The 19,417-nt window shown below is 34.3% G+C and overlaps 1 protein-coding gene across 1 annotated transcript; it reads right to left on the minus strand.

Annotated features, from left to right (window-relative positions):
• Positions 1-4,071: 4,071 nt before the first annotated feature.
• LOC133193345 (large ribosomal subunit protein bL21m-like) lies at positions 4,072-13,398 on the minus strand. Its single transcript, XM_061329287.1, has 7 exons — positions 13,278-13,398; positions 11,747-11,858; positions 11,500-11,558; positions 9,360-9,523; positions 6,942-6,994; positions 6,297-6,400; positions 4,072-4,484 (listed from the first exon to the last, which is right to left on the minus strand). The coding sequence occupies exons 1-7, from the start codon at positions 13,357-13,359 to the stop codon at positions 4,420-4,422; spliced, it is 639 nt and encodes a 212-aa protein (XP_061185271.1). The 5' UTR covers positions 13,360-13,398; the 3' UTR covers positions 4,072-4,419.
• Positions 13,399-19,417: the final 6,019 nt, after the last annotated feature.

Here is a 19,417-nt window from a genome sequence, read left to right on the forward strand (position 1 = left end):
TGTAAAAGATTCTTTACTTACATGGACATCACTCATATTGTTAATTTTGTTTTTGAAACCTCTTAAAATACTGTACTTGTGTCATTCAGAATAAAGAGGGAATGGGAAAGAGGGAATGGGAAAGAGAGAGTGATCATGTTCTTTTTTTATTCAAACATGTCATTGTTATTTATCAAGTCTAATTTTAGACCCATTCGTACAATGTTAGCTCTACCTCTCATGCATACCTAATGTTTAATCAAGGGCGGGTAAGTGTAAATTCTCTATATTTGGAAAGAGTAAGGACAAAAAACATAGAATCATTTTATTGTATCACAGTCTAAGTTCATTTTAATATTTAAATTTGGTTCGAAATTGACAGGATTCTTTCATTAATATATAAAAATGAAATAATTTTATGATATAAAAGGAACAGAAGCGACCAAAAAAGACCCAAAACCCGGCGTTAAGTGCAGTCATTCTTTTAGATCAAAGATGTGTCTTTTTTGTGATGCTGAGTTTTTCCCTAATATTTAGTTATTTTTATGTGCTACAAGAGCTTTCACCATTTATACTTTCACTGTATATCATTGTTGTAAAACATGCACAAAGCACTTCATTTAAATATGGAATAGTTTTCGTGTCTTATTCATATAAATATTTTACTTTATTTGTTACTCATTGAAATATTGTCAATATTGAACAAAAGATATGTATAGAACCATATTTGTTCTTTTGAAAACACATTGGTATTAATTCCTAGACATCAGCTTTGAATACCTTACATAATACTTCTTGAGTTTCTCTGTTTTTGATAAATATCAAAGAACCATGCTCTCTGTAATTTAGAGATACTAACAATTGAAAGTACATATTTTAAGAATTATAGACTATTTAAATTAGTTTTTTGTGTGCAGTATTTTTTTATGTGACAAAGTAATTTTCTTAAATATAAAACACGTACGTTTTTTTTTTTACCATTCCATCAATGCTAAGTATTTATTATTATTCAGAGAGAATACATAATACTGTACCTGTACTTAGAACTGAATGTTGATAATGGAGTATTCTTCATTCCCTCTAGTTGTCATATTTAGCTCACTCGAGTAAGAGGCTCAAGTGAGTGTTTCTGATCAAAGTTTGTCCAACATATTTATGTCAGTAAGTACATTTACAGGGGTCAGATCTTTGGAGGGGAGGGGGGAATAATCACAAAATACTGTCAGAGTATTTAAAGCCTAGAGCTAATTAAGGATCACAATAAGTGTTTTTCTAAATATGGTCAAAGCTTGTTATCTCAAACTCGAAGGGACCGAGAAAAAACTTAGAGTTATTCAAGGGTTTGAGATATCAAGGGAAAAATACTTAAGAAATACATGGAAAGGACTTCCCAATCTCTTTGACATATCTATGGTATTCGAGATATCTGTGTTCGAGAGACCAAAGTTCAACTGTATTCAATTCTCAGGAATTGGAGCTCAGGTGAGCATTGTGGTCCTCCTTTTAAATACATGTACAGTGTATATTACATCTGTGATCTATTTTTAATCACAAAATACCGTCAGAGTAGTTGAAGCCTAGAGCTAATTAAGGATCACAATAAGTGTTTTTCTAAATACAGTCAAAGCTTGTTATCTCAAACTCGAAGGGACCGAGAAAAAAACTTAGAGTTATTCAAGGGTTTGAGATATCAAGGGAAAAATACTTAAGAAATACATGGTAAGGACTTCCCAATCTCTTTGACATATCTATGGTATTCAAGATATCTGTGTTCGAGAGACCAAAGTTCAACTGTATTCAATTCTCAGGAATTGGAGCTCAGGTGAGCATTGTGGTCCTCCTTTTAAATACGTGTACAGTGTATATTACATCTGTGATCTATTTTTATGGCTGTGAAGATGGATTACCTTTTTTCAGGCATTTTATGGAATATGTATATACATGTACTTCATACTGATAATTATTCATAAATATTCTCATAAACTGAGAAATATACAGTTTGATTGTTTTTCTCATTGGAATCAAATGATAGTAGATATCCATAAACATGTGTGTAACATGCTTTTTTTGTTCTCATTTCATATAAATTATTGCCACACTAATATCCAGGGCTCAACATTAATTAAAATATGCAATTGTCCATCAGAGAAGTTGTCTGAATTCATTGTTTACTTGTCGAACTCAGACTAAATTACAAAGAAATTTGGGGGGAAAAATTCAAGAATAAAGTAGTTACAATATTGACTTAAAAATTTGTTTAAAAAATGACATAAGATACAGTAACATGGTTTGTAACCTCATCTTCAACAACATCAAGTGAGGTGTGACAGCATCTACCTGATGTTTGCCATTATTTTAAAAAATGAATCAAGCTTGGATTTTGTTTTCATATTCATAATATTCCAGAATGGTTAAAAAAAAAATATCTGATCAGACAAGTGTGTCTGAAGATAGACTTGTCTGATCACAAAATAAACTGGACAAGGACAATCAGACAAAGGACAAATATTAATGTTAATGTCGAGTCTGATATCAGTGTTTTTTGTTGATGTATTTTTTTTATATTCCAGAAAATTTGTTACTGGTTTTCTTCTTTAATTATTGTAATTAATGTGAATGAAATACATGGCTAACTTAGTCTGTTTTTGCTTTTCTTTTTCAACTTTTCTGCCTTATACGTAGATTATACATATAGTGATATAGCCTGAAACCTTGCAAATCACTTGAAAAACAAATAAATTTGTTTTGATCATCTTTACCAAAATTATCCTGGTAATTTTGAACATCATACCTATTTCTCTACAAATCGTAGTCTTGTTATCTCTGTGGATATTTCAATACTTTTGTGAAAATTTTGTTCCCTTATTAATGTCTAACACTAGCACTGGGGCCATGATTTTAACATTGGAGTCTACATTATGTAGGGATGCCTGCATATTATTTTGATTGATTGTGGACTGGCTGTTCTGGAGAAGATATAAAAATACTCTTCCAATATATTTTATACATGCATATGTAACAGGAAAGGAGAAAATTTATGACTGGACTGGATATTGGGGTGGTGACCCAAGCATTTCTAGTCAGGGGCTAATATCCGTGGTCCATATATTGCCCAAACCATTACTCTGTCTACACATATGTAAAAACCTTGACCACTACTGTGACTGACTAATGCTGTGGGCCAAGATTTAAACAAATTTAAATCTATACAGGGATGATTCCTCATTATTTGTCTAGATATTGAGAAGATTTTAGGAGATTTTTAAAAGTATTTGTATATTTTCTTGTGCAAAAGTTTGATCTCCTACATTACACAACCTTCACTCCACGGGCCATAATTTGAATGAACCTGAGTATACAATGTTTTCACTTACATTTTATCTTTCTGATCATGTGATTCAGTAATCTTTGAAAATATTTTGAAAGACTTTCATACTTATTGTTTCCCCCTATAGAGAAGCATGGCCCTTCATTTCACAAATTTGAGTCTCCTTACTAATAAAATACTTTCAGCCAGCGTTGTAGACAGGTGACAGATGGACATACATAACACATCACATAGTTACAACAGAGGCCTGTTCAACAGCGCGAACGTTCGCGAGCGCTCGCCAACATTTCTGTTGAAAGGATAAGGAATTTAGGCGAGCGCTCGCGGACGTTCACTCTGCTGAACAGGCCTCTGGTCAACTATTTTTGGTTTTTCTTTTTAGTATTCATATCTTTTTGTAAAGCTAATAAAATTAAAAGTATGATGATGAAGATGGATGGTTTCATATTTTTACTTGAATAATGAATACTCAATCAGAAAGGCAGATGAGTAACTGGTAACTAAAAATTGGTGGATTCTTTCCTAAAAGTATTTTTGTATTTTATAGAGAGGGAGTTAGGCATTGAACCATGTAGTACTTGTTCAATGCTCTCACCATCTCTAATGTCCTGGCTTTCAGTGTAAATAAAATATTGAATATATTCAGGAACTTTAGAGACTGATTTATTAGCTTTCACCATTTCAGTATTGATCATGTGCTGTAGTTTTCTCTCTTGAGAAATATTTCCTTGTTAAAGTGCACCATTCCAACATGTAAGCAACAATTATCTTAGTCATTATTTTATTTACAAAAAAAAGATAAATAAATGATACACATTTCATACAAAAAAAAACTAGGTCAAAATAGTCAGTTATGCTGGAAACAAATATTTTAATGACCAACTTGTACACAAAAGACAAATATTTTTTGTTCTTTTAATAACCTGATACTGGAGCTATAACATTGCTGAATAACCATTCCTTCTCATGCTAAATCCATATACATAAAACATTCACATAGTGTCAAAATGGAACACAAGCAAAGAGCAAACTATTCATACTTTGCTTTCTATCTGTGCTGTAGGCCTCAGCAGGTGCTTTACAATGTCTATCACTGGCAGCAGAATTTGGTGTTAATTTTTGATGGGGTTCACTTCTATAGAATTGATCAGTAAAACTGTCTGCTGATTTTTTTGCACTGAAAAAGGAAAAAAATGGAAATATTTTTTTTTTGACAACAGAAATATATGACTGTACATGTATATCCATTACACATGTAACAAGGCCCATTGGCCACAATGCTCATTTTAGAAAACCTCTCATATTGTCAAATGAAAACCTAATGATACCATAGGGGCTTGTCTTCAGGATTGTTAAATATAAAATAAATTTTAAAAATTTTGAATCTTCTTTAAATACATTTAAAAGTTGTTAAAATAGAGATTCTTACACTTTCAGTCAAGAAAAACTATGTTTAAACAAGAGGCCCAGGGGCCACATCGCTCACCTGAGCACTATGGCTAGGAAAAAGCAGAAATCAAATATAAAAGTGGTTCGGGGGGGGGGGGGGGGGGGGGGGGGGGTATATATAAAATATGACCAATCATGGCTTTGCTGTTCTTAAGAAATAGTTTTTTTTAAAGATTTTTACTATGTGTTCCTACATAAAACTTTGATCGCCCATTGTGGCCCCACCCTATCCCCGGGGGTCATGATTTGAACAAATTGAATGTACACTATCTGAGGATGCTTCCATGTTAATATGACCAATCATGGCTTTGCTGTTCTTGAGAAGAAGATTTTTAAAGATTTTTCCTATTTATTCCAATGTAAAACTTTGATCTCCAATTGTGGCCCCACCCGACCCCTGGGGGTCATGATTTGAACAAACTTGAATCTACACTACCTGAGGATGCTTCCATGTAAATATGACCTATCATGGCTTTGCTGTTCTTGAGAAGAAGATTTTTAAAGATTTTTCCTATATATTCCTATGTAAAACTTTGATCACCCATTGTGGCCCCACCCGACCCCCAGGGGTCATGATTTGAACAAACTTGAATCTACACTACCTGAGGATACTTCACTATGAGTTTCATCTTTCCTGGCCAAGTGGTTCTTGAGAAGAAGATTTTTAAAAGACGCCATTACTTTTTCACTAATCCCTAAATTATCTCCCCTTGAAAGAGGGCGTGGCCCTTCATTTGAACAAACCTGAATCCCCTTCACTTAAGGATACTTTGTGGCAAGTTTGGTTGAAATTGGCCCAGTGGTTCTTGAGAAGAAGATGAAAATGTGAAAAGTTTACAACAACAACGACGACAGACAATGGACAAATTTATCAGAAAAGCTCACTTGAGCCTTTGGCTCAGGTGAGCTAAAAAGACGTACCACACCTATATACATAAATTCTACAAGGGATGAAAGCTCTCGTTTCGGAAAAAATACCCAACCCACTTCAGCGCCTATTTCTGGACTCTAAAGCATTAATTTATTTCGTTGTCGTGTATCTTTCCCTTACAGGGATGATTTTCCTAAATGTTGGTGCATTTCTCAGTCATCAACACGTTTAATCAACAGAAAATAGATACAATTTCTTCAATTTGGGGCTCATTTTTCTAAATCGACCTGGGGAGAACAGAAGTTTAGAAAATCACATTCTAAATTTAGTTGGAACATAAAATATGGACGCCACCTCAGTCAGTACAGCAATACCTAGTCTGTGTTCATTCTATATTCAGTTAGTGTGTCTATGGCAATATAATTTGCACAGCATTTTTTTTTTTACATTAAAAATAGGAAACAAAAGTATTTGAGTGTTTATGAAAAAGAAACTTTGTATTTATTCATCCAGATTCATTTGCATTATTTTAAAGTGATGTCATACATGTTTTTCCCAAGCCTCTGCATAGGTTGATGTTAATATGGGAGTCCATCAACTAAAACTGCTCCACTAAAACCTTAAAACTGCTTCACTAAGACTTGTTACGCTGCAGTGTATAATACTCACTCTTTGTTTTCCGGACTCGTTTTCTGCGGACAAGTAGGAAAGAAATCACCATCGGCGACAGTGTCTTCTCTATAACAGTGGCCTCAATGTTAACCACAGAACGACTGAAACAAAACATTCTCAAAGTTAGAATTCATAGAAGACTCAGAGCTTTGCCACAAAAGGAATTGTGTTCAAATGAATAGTACTTTGTGTGAGTATGTACAAGTTTAAATAGACATTTGCTCTGGGTGAGATATTTCTTAAAGTTGATTTCTTGTATCAGCAAAACTTGTTAATACAGTAAATCTCAATACAAATACAGACAACAGACAATAAAACTGACAGTATTTTTTGTAAGTATTCTATTTGAAATCAATTTCATCTGAAAACTTTCGTACTCCAAGGAAATTTTTTTTATTTAATACTTCCTTAAACATATTCCATAGTCATATTTGAAGGAAACACGTATATTGCAAATTTGCGATATATATCTGAAATGACTGCATTATACGATATAACAAATTACGGATATAGCGAAGCAAATTCACAGGTCCACAGGAATTCGCTATAATTGAATTTTACTGCAGTAAGGTCATGCTATGCATGCTCAATTATTCATGTCTTTGGTCTTAACATGCTTTTATAAAGTATTACATAATATACCTGAGGATTGGTCTCCCCACCAGTGTGAAATCTTTACTGCCCACCAGAAGTACCTGAAACAAACCAATAAAATAGTATTGTACTGTAAAACCACACAAAAAAATGCAAAAAGACTAAAACATCTTATATAATACAGTTATGGAATAGGTACGAGGCCGAGGGAAATAGTTTCCTGCCAAGGGGAACCATAAAATTGATATTTCCCTCATATCCATTCAATAACTCTTTCATTATACCGAAACAATCTTGGGAGATTTATTAAACTAGAGACTCAGACATTTTTTAAAACAATATAGAGGCATTTAAATAATCACAAATGCATGTGATTAAAAATATTGTAAGATAACTAATCCATCAATTTCGAGGAAAATGAATTGTTAAAAAATATATAATAATTTCACTGACACTTCGAAGGATTATCATGGTCTTCATTTTGCTAGAATTCCAGTATGATTTTGACATCGCATGTCGAAATGTCTTGACTTCATAGTTACATTGCTAATACATGTAACATTACATCATAGACTCGAGATTCCTTGAACGCTCCGCCCACTGTTCATTTTAATTGGTTAAAATTATAAATAAATATTCATGAAGGAGTAGTCCCAGGGAGTAGCTCCAATTTTTCAGGGAGTAGTCCTCAGATGAGGGAAATAGTATCTTCTCAGGGAAATAGACAGTTTTATGGTATTAGTTTTATTAACAGTAATAACGGTAGAGGTATAATAAAGAACAATGTGTTGTACAAACAAGAGGCCCATGGGCCACATCGCTCACCTGAGTAACTTTGGCCATGCTGTTCATTACCAGACTTCCCCCCTTGTAATATCTATTGTGGCCCAGCCCTACCCCCGGGGCCATGATTTGAACAATTTAGAATCTACACTACCCCAGGATGCTTCCACGTAAGTTTCAGTTTTTCTGGTCCAGTGGTTCTTGAGAAGATTTTTAAAGATTTTTCCTATATATTTCAATGTTTCCCTATTGTGGCCCCGCCCTACCCCCGGGGTCATGATTTGAACAATTTAGAATCTACACAACCCCTGGATGCTTCCACATAAGTTTCAGCTTTTCTGGTCCAGTGGTTCTTGAGAAGATTTTTAAAGATTCTTCCTAATATATACATGTATTTCGATGTAAAACTTGGATTCCCTATTGTGGCCCCGCCCTACCCCTGGGGGTCATGATTTGAACAATTTAGAATCTACACTATCCCAGGATGCTTCCACATAAGTTTCAGCTTTTCTGGCTCAGTGGTTCTTGAGAAGAAGATTTTTAGAGATAATTCCTATATATTTCAATGTAAAACTTGGATTCCCTATTGTGGCCCCGCCCTACCCCCGGGGGTCATGATTTGAACAATTTAGAATCTACACTATCCCAGGATGCTTCCACATAAGTTTCAGCTTTTCTGGCTCAGTGGTTCTTGAGAAGAAGATTTTTAAAGATTTTTCCTATATATTTCAATGTAAAACTTGGATTCCACATTGTGGCCCCGCCCTTCCCCCGGGGGTCATGATTTGAACAATTTAGAATCTACACTACCCCAGGATGCTTCCACATAAGTTTCAGCTTTTCTGGCTCAGTGGTTCTTGAGAAGAAGATTTTTAAAGATTTTATCTATATATTTCAATGTAAAACTTGGATTCCACATTGTGGCCCCGCCCTTCCCCCGGGGGTCATGATTTGAACAATGTAGAATCTACACTACCCCAGGATGCTTCCACATAAGTTTCAGCTTTACTGGCCCTGTGGTTCTTGAGACAAAGATTTTTTAATGACCCCACCCTATTTTTGTCTTCTCTTGATTATTTCCCCTTGTGAGGGGACTTTGCCCTTCATTTTAACAATTTAAATTCCCCTTCACCCAAGGATGCTTTGTACCAAGTTTGGTCAAAATTGGCCCAGTGGTTCTTGAGAAGAAGTCAAAAATGTGAAAAGTTTACAGACGGACGGACAGACAGACAGACAGACGGACAGACGGACGGACAGACGACGGACAAAATGTGATCAGAAAAGCTCACTTGAGCCTTCGGCTCAGGTGAGCTAAAAACATGTTTATGGCAAATTCATGTTAACATTGAGGTTTTATTTTTTTATTCTACCATATTAGTAGAGTATAACAAATATCATTTGAATTATGAACAAAAAGAAGGCAATTTCAGCTCTCTAAAGTAATTTGCAAGATCTACATGTATGGGTTTTTTTTAATTATCTAGAACTTGCTTCTCCTTTTTTTCCATTATAGCTATTCATAAGTTTTTTTGATTCCTGATCACTCGCTTTAATCAACATAAGAAACTTTAATGATCTGAGATAATATTCTTTGCAAAATCAACTGAAAGTCACCTAATTGCAACCTTTGAACGATCACAAAAGTTACGTACCCTTTAAACTCTTTGTTTCTCTTTTACTGACCTTTTCCAGTCTGATTCTTGTGCCGACAGTAGGGAACGAGCTGGACTCCATGACGACAAGGTCATTCACTGTGACCTTTCTCTGGAACCCTGCCAAATGAACCACAGCAAATAGCCTTCCTAGATCCTCAGAATCAATACAACTGTTTACAGCCTCAGTAATTCCTACAAAAAGTAACCATGTAGTTTATAATTCATGAATTTCTTATAATACGTCATTTTCAAATTACTTCCCTTGATAGAGCTCCCCTTTTGAAGAGAGTAGATAAGTGGACATTAAATTGTAAGTGGGATAACTTATTAGGAAAATAATTTTAATCTTGTTTTCATAGATTATGAAAGATAAAAATGATTCGGTAAAATTTAAATGATCAAAATTAAAAAAATTTAGAAGGTATTGCTATCAAATCCTTTGACCTCTGAAGATTTTTCTTGCAAAGCTTCTTTTGCTACAGTTACATCCCTTGTCCCAGTTACATAACTTATAAAACTTTAGTTTGTTCTCATTTCTGAAGAGTTCTAATCATGAAAGTAGTTGGAACATTGCCTATTAGTGAAAATGTGCATTACACATGTTACATATATCTACTGAAGATGTCATAAAGATTAGAGATGTAACCTTACAGCAGTACATCGATGGTATTGATTGTAAGGGCTCACAATACCCATATCGTATCACCATGTATGTATCGTGATACAGTACAAGATAATTAGGTCTTTCCACCTTTCTGTGGAAAGACCTCTTGAAATGCTTATGTTTATTATTATTATTATTATTATTATTATTATTATTTTTCTTCCCGGACTTTTGAAACTGCAAGACTTATCGAAAAACTTTATAGGTCATGATACTGGATATCAAAAGTTATTCCGAAAAACGACCCCCCGTGTTTGACCTATGACCTCCTACGAAGTTATTGCCCCTTTCGCAAGAATAGCTTGTTATCGCTACTCCTTCGAAACCATAAACCGTAGAGGAACGGAACCTTCACCAATGTCTTCGACTAATTGAGGGGACTCTTCAGTCTTTTCATTGCGAAAGTATTCGTCAACCCCTTTTATGAGTTATTGCCCCTGAAAGTTTATGAAACTTACGAATAATTAAAAATTTTCAAAACGATAAGTTGTAGAGAGATGGGACCAACTGCATAAGATTCATTGACCTTTGACCTTCAAATATATGCAAAGGTCAAAGGTCAAGATCATTCAAAATATGAGAAATTAAGCTCTTTTTATAGATCTTTTGTCTTTCAACATATCCTAAATATCTTTGCATCATTAATATGTACTCTTAAATCTATTTCAAAGATATCATTCTTGTCCCCTAAGCTTAACCCCTTTGAAAGTTATTGCCCCTTGTGCGAAAAACATTGTTATCGCTACTCCTCTGAAACCGTAGATTGTAGAGACATCAAACCTTCACTAATGTCTTCAGGGTCCTTAGACACAACTTCAATCTATTCAGTGCAAAAGGATCCGATGACCCCTTTTATGAGTTATCACCCTTTAACGTCTTTGCGCTTACTATTAAACCTTGTAACTTTAAAACTAAAAGTCGTGGAAGCATGAGACCAATTGCAATGTGATTCATGACCTTTGACCTTCAATATGCGGAAAAGGTTAAAGGTCAAGGTCATTTCAAAATTTTTAAAATTTTCATTTTTTTATCTTTCAAGCCTTTATGGATTCTTTTTGGATAAAAATTAACTTTAGAGAGAAAAATATATAAATTAAAGAAACCTAAAGAAGGTGGAAAGACCTCTAATTGTTCTGTGAACAATTAGTCTACTAGTTTTCATTGTTTTGTTTGAAACTTCTACATATAACCTAACAAATTTTAATGTTTTAAAATGGCTGAAAAAAAGGTATCAAAGAAAAATTCTATGTCAAGACTATAAATCCACCTTTTATTACAATGTAACTTTGGTCAGGGGTATCAAGATATTCTTTTTATATTTTCTATAACTGTGGAGGTTAGCAAAGAATAATATGTTAAGATAGAGGTTAATTCAATTGTTGACAGTTGTATCATGATACATGTTCTATCGCATGACAGTATCATGATATGTATCATATCATTAGCTAGCCTGTGATACTCAGGCAAGATATACCACTTTATAAACAGTTAATTAAAAGGTTACCTTCTGTTTTCTTTACAGACTCTGTTTGTGTAACAGCAAGATCATCTGCCTCCTTTACCCTGATGAAAAATAATTCAAACTAACGAATTTGATAAAAAAAAAATCATTCTGAATTTCTTAACCATTGATCACTTCAAGAGAATGAAATCTAAATATTATTTTGTCACTCCCCTTGAAATGACTCCTCTTTGACATGCATATATGAAATCTAAGTAACTTTACCTTGATTTATGAAGATAATTCTCACCTGTGGGCCAGACAAACAGACTGTAAGTGGAAGTATCTTTTTACACTGTAAGACACAGGGGCGGTGTGAGGGGGTCTAAACACATCTTGTCCTCTCTTCCTCAGGACAGAACCTGTGGTAAATGTATCATTAATGTATACAGTTCTAAACATTGTTTATCAGAAACATCCAAGCACTGGTTTAGATAATTTATTGTGATGTCATCTATTTTATAATTGAATATTGGTTTACATCACTTCCCACAGAAATGCTAATTTATAAAATTTTCCACAGAATGCAGATTTACATCACAGATATAACAATAATCACAGAAAATCCTCCATAAAATCTGTTTTCATGTGAGACTAGTTCTTACATGTACATTCAATGAACATTCAATAAAGCACAATTAAATTTAACAATTTCATCATCACAATGTTTTATTTATATGTAGAAAAAAAAAGCATCACAGCCCAGACTGCAGTAATATGCATCCCTAGATCCCATGCAAGTTTAGCTAAGGACAGGTTTATAGTTACTTGAGAAAAGACCTAAAAAAAAATTAAATGTGGCCACTCATCCAGAAAATGTATGTCAGCGTATGCATCCAAAATCTAACTTGTAGTAAGCATTCCTAAAAGCATTATCTATGCGAGTTTGGGTTGGGTAAGGTCTACTCTATTAATAAAACAATTACTGCGGTTTTCAGTCAATACGATGATTTAGCCACTTTTGAAGTACAATATTCATCTCGCCCTTCGGCTCAGTGATATTGTACTCCTCGGGTGGCTAAATCATCGTACTGACCACAAAAACAGCGATAATTGTATAGTATATTATGAAAATCACCCCAAGGCAGTCCCTGAACCCATTTAACATCATGCTTTTGATGTTCTCTATGATGTGAACAGAACATATGACTGGCTGCCCCCATCAAAGTGACTTCTTATTAAATAACGACCGGACCCCCGTAAGAAAAGTTCTTCATGAATTTTTTCTTGTAGTTGTTGGATATTTCTTGAAAATTTACAGAATGACTCCAATGAATAATAAAGACAAGCTCTACAATGATGTTCTAAAGAAATAAATGGATACTTTTTAAAATTGCTTAATGTATACGACAGAATAAAGTTGATAATTAAATGTTTCAAAAAAATGATTTTATTTTTTTTATATAAATATTTCCTCCTCCTACGCCATTTTAAATTCTGAGGTTCGTAAACCTAAAAATAAAAAAAATGATGGTCTTATGAAACTATGAAGTAGTGATAAATATTGAAAAATAGCAAACAAAAAAATTAGGAGAGAAGAAAGTTTTGAAAGAATCGGTTGCCAATTTCAGATCAATATTCTATTTGTATTCACTTATGCTTCAAAGTTATGACATTGGCATTGTTCATCGACCCGCTGTAAATATGTCATAAATGGACTTTTAAAATATAAATATTACGACAGAAAAAAGGTGCATGTCTAGAAATTAATCAGTGCTAGGAAATTCGAGACAAAACGAACTAAAACATTTTCCACAAGGCATACACTGTTATGGCAGTACCTGTAGATACGTTCGCTAATGGACAACATATGTTAACATGTTTAACTAAACTCTCGCATCTTTTCCAAAAAGTAATATTCATTTTCTTTCAAACCGACAAACAAACGTGCTTCCAAGTGAAGGTCTCCATTCGGTAATCCCCGGAATTTTATACCCTGCATGATTCCGAATGGACGGTTCAGAGTGAATTCGTCCCACACACACTTCGGCTACTTTGCCTATATGTCTCCCGGTTCAGTATACATAATTATATAGATAATATACCACATCATATACATGTGGTCTAATGATTTTTAGGCCTAAAACAGCTTGGTCACAATTGTGTTTCTCGAATATCCTATTTACACAGTAATAAAAACATAATAGGTCTAAAGTTATTCAATGCTTTGAATATTTTTGTAATTTTTGAAAGATTACATCATGGTCATGCAACAAAAAGCACATATTTTTATCATTTTTTTTAATTTGCAAATTGACGAATCATTATATAAATTCATAAGTTTCTAGCCCTAATTTTCAGAATTAATTGTATGATTTTACTTAAAGGTGCTTAATTAGACAAAGATTTGAAGTTAATATTTACTCAAATTTTCTGTATAATTTCATGACTTATATGTTGCTATAGCATTTCATACGAAAATTTGATAAAAATCTTGTTTTATCTGGAAGTTATTGAAACTTCGAATTTCTGGACGCGTTTGATAGACACATCCTTGCACTTTCACAATTTTAACTTTATCCTTATTACTTTAGAAAAGTAGCAATTTTGTTGTTTATTAATGCAAAATATTAAAACTATAATGCAGAAATTTCAGAGTAGAAATGTAGAAAGCAAAATCCTCTCAACAGTATTGTCAGTCCGTGCTCAGTGGTGTGTGCAGAGTTTAACAGTTGAACACACCCGGTGAAACGTAAACATTAACAACAACAGAGCTCGTGCCCTGTTTACAAAAACAGTTTATGTTTCACGGGTGTATTCAATTTGTTAAACTCTGTACACAACTACACAACACTGAGCACGGGCTGATAATACTTAAGTGAGTGGGTTTTGCTTTCGCACATTTTTACTCTGAATTTTCTGGATTATAGATGTAATATTATTCATTAATACACAACAAAAATGCTACTTGTCTCAAGTATTAAGGATAAAGTAGATAATTGTGAAAGAGCAAGGATGTGTTAATCAAACGACTCCAGAAATTCATAGTTTCAATAACTTCCAGATTAAATAAGTTTTTAATTTTATTTTCGTGTGAAATGCTATAGCAACATATAAGTTGTAATATAGTACAGAATATTTGAGAAAATATAAACTTCAAATCTCTGTCTATGCACCTTTAACAACACAGTAATTATAATACATATATAATTAAATTAAAGTACCGCATAGTAGTAAGACATAGAATTAGGATTTTTCTTCACCAACAGGTTATTTCATTTTACTCTAAAATAAAGTTATATAAATTATAGAGAGAGATAGGCAGGCCTGTAGGAAGCAATTCCACTGGGGGGTCGGGGGGGGGGGGCGGCACCACTATCAATTTTCAGTTGGGGACACTGTCAACTACCAAAAACGCCCCCCTCCCCCGTGCCCTCCGATTCCTTCGGCCATGATGGGGTTGTCGCATAATATTTGGTCCGCCTCGTTTAAAGGTCCGGGGGGACCTAATACGATAACATATAAGGTCCGCCTTTTATAAGAAAAGGTCCGGTCCGTATAAGAAAAGGTCCGCCGAAGTTTAAAGGTCCGGGTGGTGCAAAATGTTTTAATCTTGACTTAGACACATAAAATTAAAGAGAGTTTGTTTACATCATATGAAGAAAGATGAAGGATTTACCCTAGCTGTTGTGTTTATTTTTTTTTTGTACAATATATCTCTTAGGGCAGGAATTGCTACTCCATGTTTAGTGTGCTTTTAGCAATGCCGTTTAGGGCAATGATTTACAAAAAAAATGTCGCATTTATTGGGCTTGTGTTTGTTTTTCCCCAGCATTTGCTTTGTGTAAATTAGGACGATTAAAGGTGTGAAATCTGCCGGTGTGTATAGGCAATAAAACAATGGGGGTGTGAAGTATTCGTATACCTCACAGGTACCCGCAGGTAGAGCCCGCGGCAGATAGCAATGACAATGTAATGGTCATGTGTTTGCTTTAAATCAATAGATATGAATTCTCTATTTTAATAAATTATGCTGAAGAACAAATTATAATACTATTATGATATTCATGCGTACACATCAAAATTGTGATATAATTATATAATAATATATAGTCTATTTTTATTACAATATTTAAAGAAATTTCTTATTCCAAGTGTAGAGTTTAATACTAAGACCGATAAAAAAATAAAAGTATGTATATGCTTCCCTTTAGTTTTAACAATTAACTTGTTTTCAGTTTATAATAATATTTTGCCCTTTATTTGTGGATAGGATAATATATAGCCTAATATTGTATTCGATCTGTATTTACTGCAGAAACAAAATACATGTAATGTTAAAGCTTAAAACAGGTAATTCAATATTGAAAACATATACATCAGATTTAAAGTATAATCATGGTTTGGATTTAATTCTTTCTTATAAAAACTCTTCCTCGTCATAATGAACTACATATGAAATAATATTTCATTTTTTTTTTTTTTTTTTTTTTTTTTTTGCCAAAAGAAAAAGAAAGAAAAAGAAATTACACATTTTACTGTGACTATAATAGACAGACTGTGGGATAATCTAGCAGGCTGTATTGCATGTCCGATTAAAATTTGAAATCATTATTGTAAAATATTTTCTTTTATTACCGACATGAAGCATTTTGGGCAAAGTTGAATGTCCAGTTCTATATACAAGTCATTTACGTATCTCACGTCTGTATGAACGGGGGAAGGGGGAGGGAACATCAGTTGATCCTCTTCCTTTTTTTTTTTTGCGTATCAAGGAATTTCTATTTTCTACATTAATTTGTGCGATAACCCCCCCCCCCCCCCAAATGCACCCAGATATATACTGACTGATTGTGTTTCTGGGGACGTTGTCAAGCGTGAGTCATATTTCCCATTTCAAGCTACATGATATGTACATTTTCGTGATGTCGACTAGAAGCGTTTCAGTCTAATTTTAAATCAAAAATATATTTCTTTTATAAAACGCTGATTATTTATGATTATTTATTTTATTCATTTATGGAAAGTGGCAACTCACGGTTATCCGGAGAAAAAAGGTAATTCATGGGGTTTTCCATCATGAGAGTCCAAGCTGCAGACAGCTCAGTATTACGTTACGCTACAACTCCATACCAAGTAGTCCCGGAGAATTGACACTGTATGGAGTATGACTGAGAGTCATACTCCATACTCTCCGGGACTTCTTTCCCTACGAATAATGATATGGAGTAATACTGAGCTGTCTGGAGCTTGATTGAGAGTGATCTCCCGTGTAGAATTTTCTACGCGGTGAAAACCAATAAAGTGTATTGTTTAGTACAACTACACCTGCTCAAGAGTTTTTGAAAAATTCTTTACGAAAGCTAGGAACTTTGCCAATCTCCTTAAATCATCCTTTTCGAAGTCCTCAGTCATTCTCCGTGGTAACCATGGAGGAAATAATACAATCGGTCTCATGTAGTCATGACAGAATTTTTGAAGTTCGATTTTCATAAATGCTATACATTGCACATATGTTGTTTCGGATATTACCTAACAATTTTGAATAATGATTATACAGGCGCGGATCAAGAATTTTTCGGGGGGGGGGGGGGCATCCCAGTCAAAAAAATTTCTAACCCAAAAATTTCTTGACAAGGAAGAAAAAAAACCGTAAAATCCAATTCCATTTCCAAAACGTGAAAAACACCTATTTCGTGGTGGTGATGGTAGGGTCCACGTTTTCTAAGGGGGCCCAAAGTCATTTTTTATTTACATCAGTATATACTTTTAATAACTCTGCAAATTCCAGATGCGGGGGGGGGGGTCCCCCGACCCCCCCCCCCAGATCTGCGCATGTTATATGAATAATTTCGGTAGTGGCTGGAGAAATTTCCGGTAATACATTGCATCTCAGGTGAGGAAGAGGGGGAGTGGTGGCAATAACACCTTTAAATTTCCATCTGCTCCTTGCGTATCAAGTACGTAGAAAATAAACACCATCTGGTGTATTACAGATTTCTTTTTACTTGTCACACAAGGCATTTACCACATACATTATGTACGTAGTGTTGATGAACCCTTTCTTATTTTTAAGGTGATTATTTTCCCAATTCATTGTATGAATACAGAAACAAATACTCCCTCTTTTTCATGCTATATGAATCAAAGTCTATAGATACGGATACAGTACAACTAATGATCATTCTAACATAACATTTTTGTGATATACATGGATAATAAATCTGAACTTATCTTTTGTTTGTATGTGGTGAATATATTCTAGATAAATATACATTGTACTACCATTATACATTCAGATTCGTCACTGTCTTTTATAAAGAATCGTCCTACGATTTTCCAAGACCTTGACATAAGATAAGAGGCCCATGGGCCACAACACTCACCTGAGTCAATAAGGCCCTGCTGTTTTTCATCAGCAAATTTATTCTAACATATCTTCCAATGTAAAACATTAATCACTATTGTGACCCCACCCTACCCCAGGTGTCATGATTTTTATAGATATAGCGCTAGCCCCACCCTACCCCTCGGGGTCATGATTTAAACAAACTTGAATTTACACTACCTCAAGATACTTCTATATCAATGTGACTAAACATGGCTTTGTTGTTCCTGAAAAAAAGGTTTTAGAATTTGTTTCCTATACATTCACATGCTAAACCCTGATAGTGCATTGTGGCCCATCCTACCCCTAGGGGGTCATGGTTTGATTGATTGATTTATTAGGGTTTAACGCCGAGTCGGCTATATTTCAGCCATATTCCGGCGGAAAATTAATTTTATATGACCTGTTATCATGGTTTAAACAAATTTGAATCTACAATACCTGAGGATGTTTCCATATCAATCTGACTTAAGATGGCTTTGCTGTTTTTGTGGAGAAGATTTTTCGATATATATATCCTATGTAAAACTTTGATCCCCCATTGTGACCCCACCCTACCCCGGGGGTCATGATTTGAACAAACGTACATCTACACTAACTGATGATGCTTCCATATTAATATGACTAATCATGACATTGTTGTTCTTAAGAAGAAGATTTTTGAAGACTTTTTCCTAGATATTCCTATGTAAAACCTTAATCCTCCGTTTTGATCTATCTATTACAAAGAGAAAATTACAGACAGGGTTTTTTTCTGTAGCATGAAAAATAGAGAAAGGGGCAGGGCGGACCTTAAAACGCAGTGTAATAAAAGCCCCGCCTTCTATATTTCAGATATCTTACTATTACAAGGCGAAAATTTTGAACAGGGTTTATTTTCGTAGCATAAAAACTAGAGAAAGAAGCAGGGCGGACCTTAAAACGCAGTATATTTAAAGGTCCGCCCTCTATAATTTAGATGTCTTACTGTTAGAAAGCAAACATTTTGGACAAGGTTTTATTTCCGTAACATAAAAACTAGTCAAAACGGCAGGGCGGATCTTGAAACGCAGTATAATAAAAGGTCCGCCCTCAATATTTCAGATATCTTACTAGTACAAGGCGAAACTTTTGAACAGGGTTTATTTTCGTAGCATACAAACTAGAGAAGGAGGCAGGGCGGACCTTAAAACGCAGTATATTTAAAGGTCCGCCCTCTATATTTCAGATATCTTACTATTACAAGGCGAAAATTTCGAACAGGGTTTAGTTTCGTAGCATACAAATTAGAGAAAGAAACAGGGCGGACCTTAAAACGCAGTATATTTAAAGGTCCGCCCTCTATATTTCAGATATCTTACTATTACAAGGCGAAAATTTTGAACAGGGTTTATTTTCGTAGCATAAAAACTAGAGAAAGAGGCAGGGCGGACCTTAAAACGCAGTATATTTAAAGGTCCGCCATCTATAATTCAGATGTCTTACTGTTAGAAAGAAAACATTTTGGACAGGGTTTATTTCCGTAACATAAAAACTAGTCAAAACGGCAGGGCGGACCTAAATACGCAGTATAATAAAAGGTCTGCCCTCTGTTTTTCAGATATCGTAGTATTA

Source organism: Saccostrea echinata, unplaced genomic scaffold (assembly GCF_033153115.1).
Source record: "Saccostrea echinata isolate AGI-Se365-2 ecotype Australia unplaced genomic scaffold, CSIRO_AGI_Sech_v1 ptg000027l, whole genome shotgun sequence".
Lineage (NCBI taxonomy): Eukaryota > Metazoa > Mollusca > Bivalvia > Ostreida > Ostreidae > Saccostrea > Saccostrea echinata.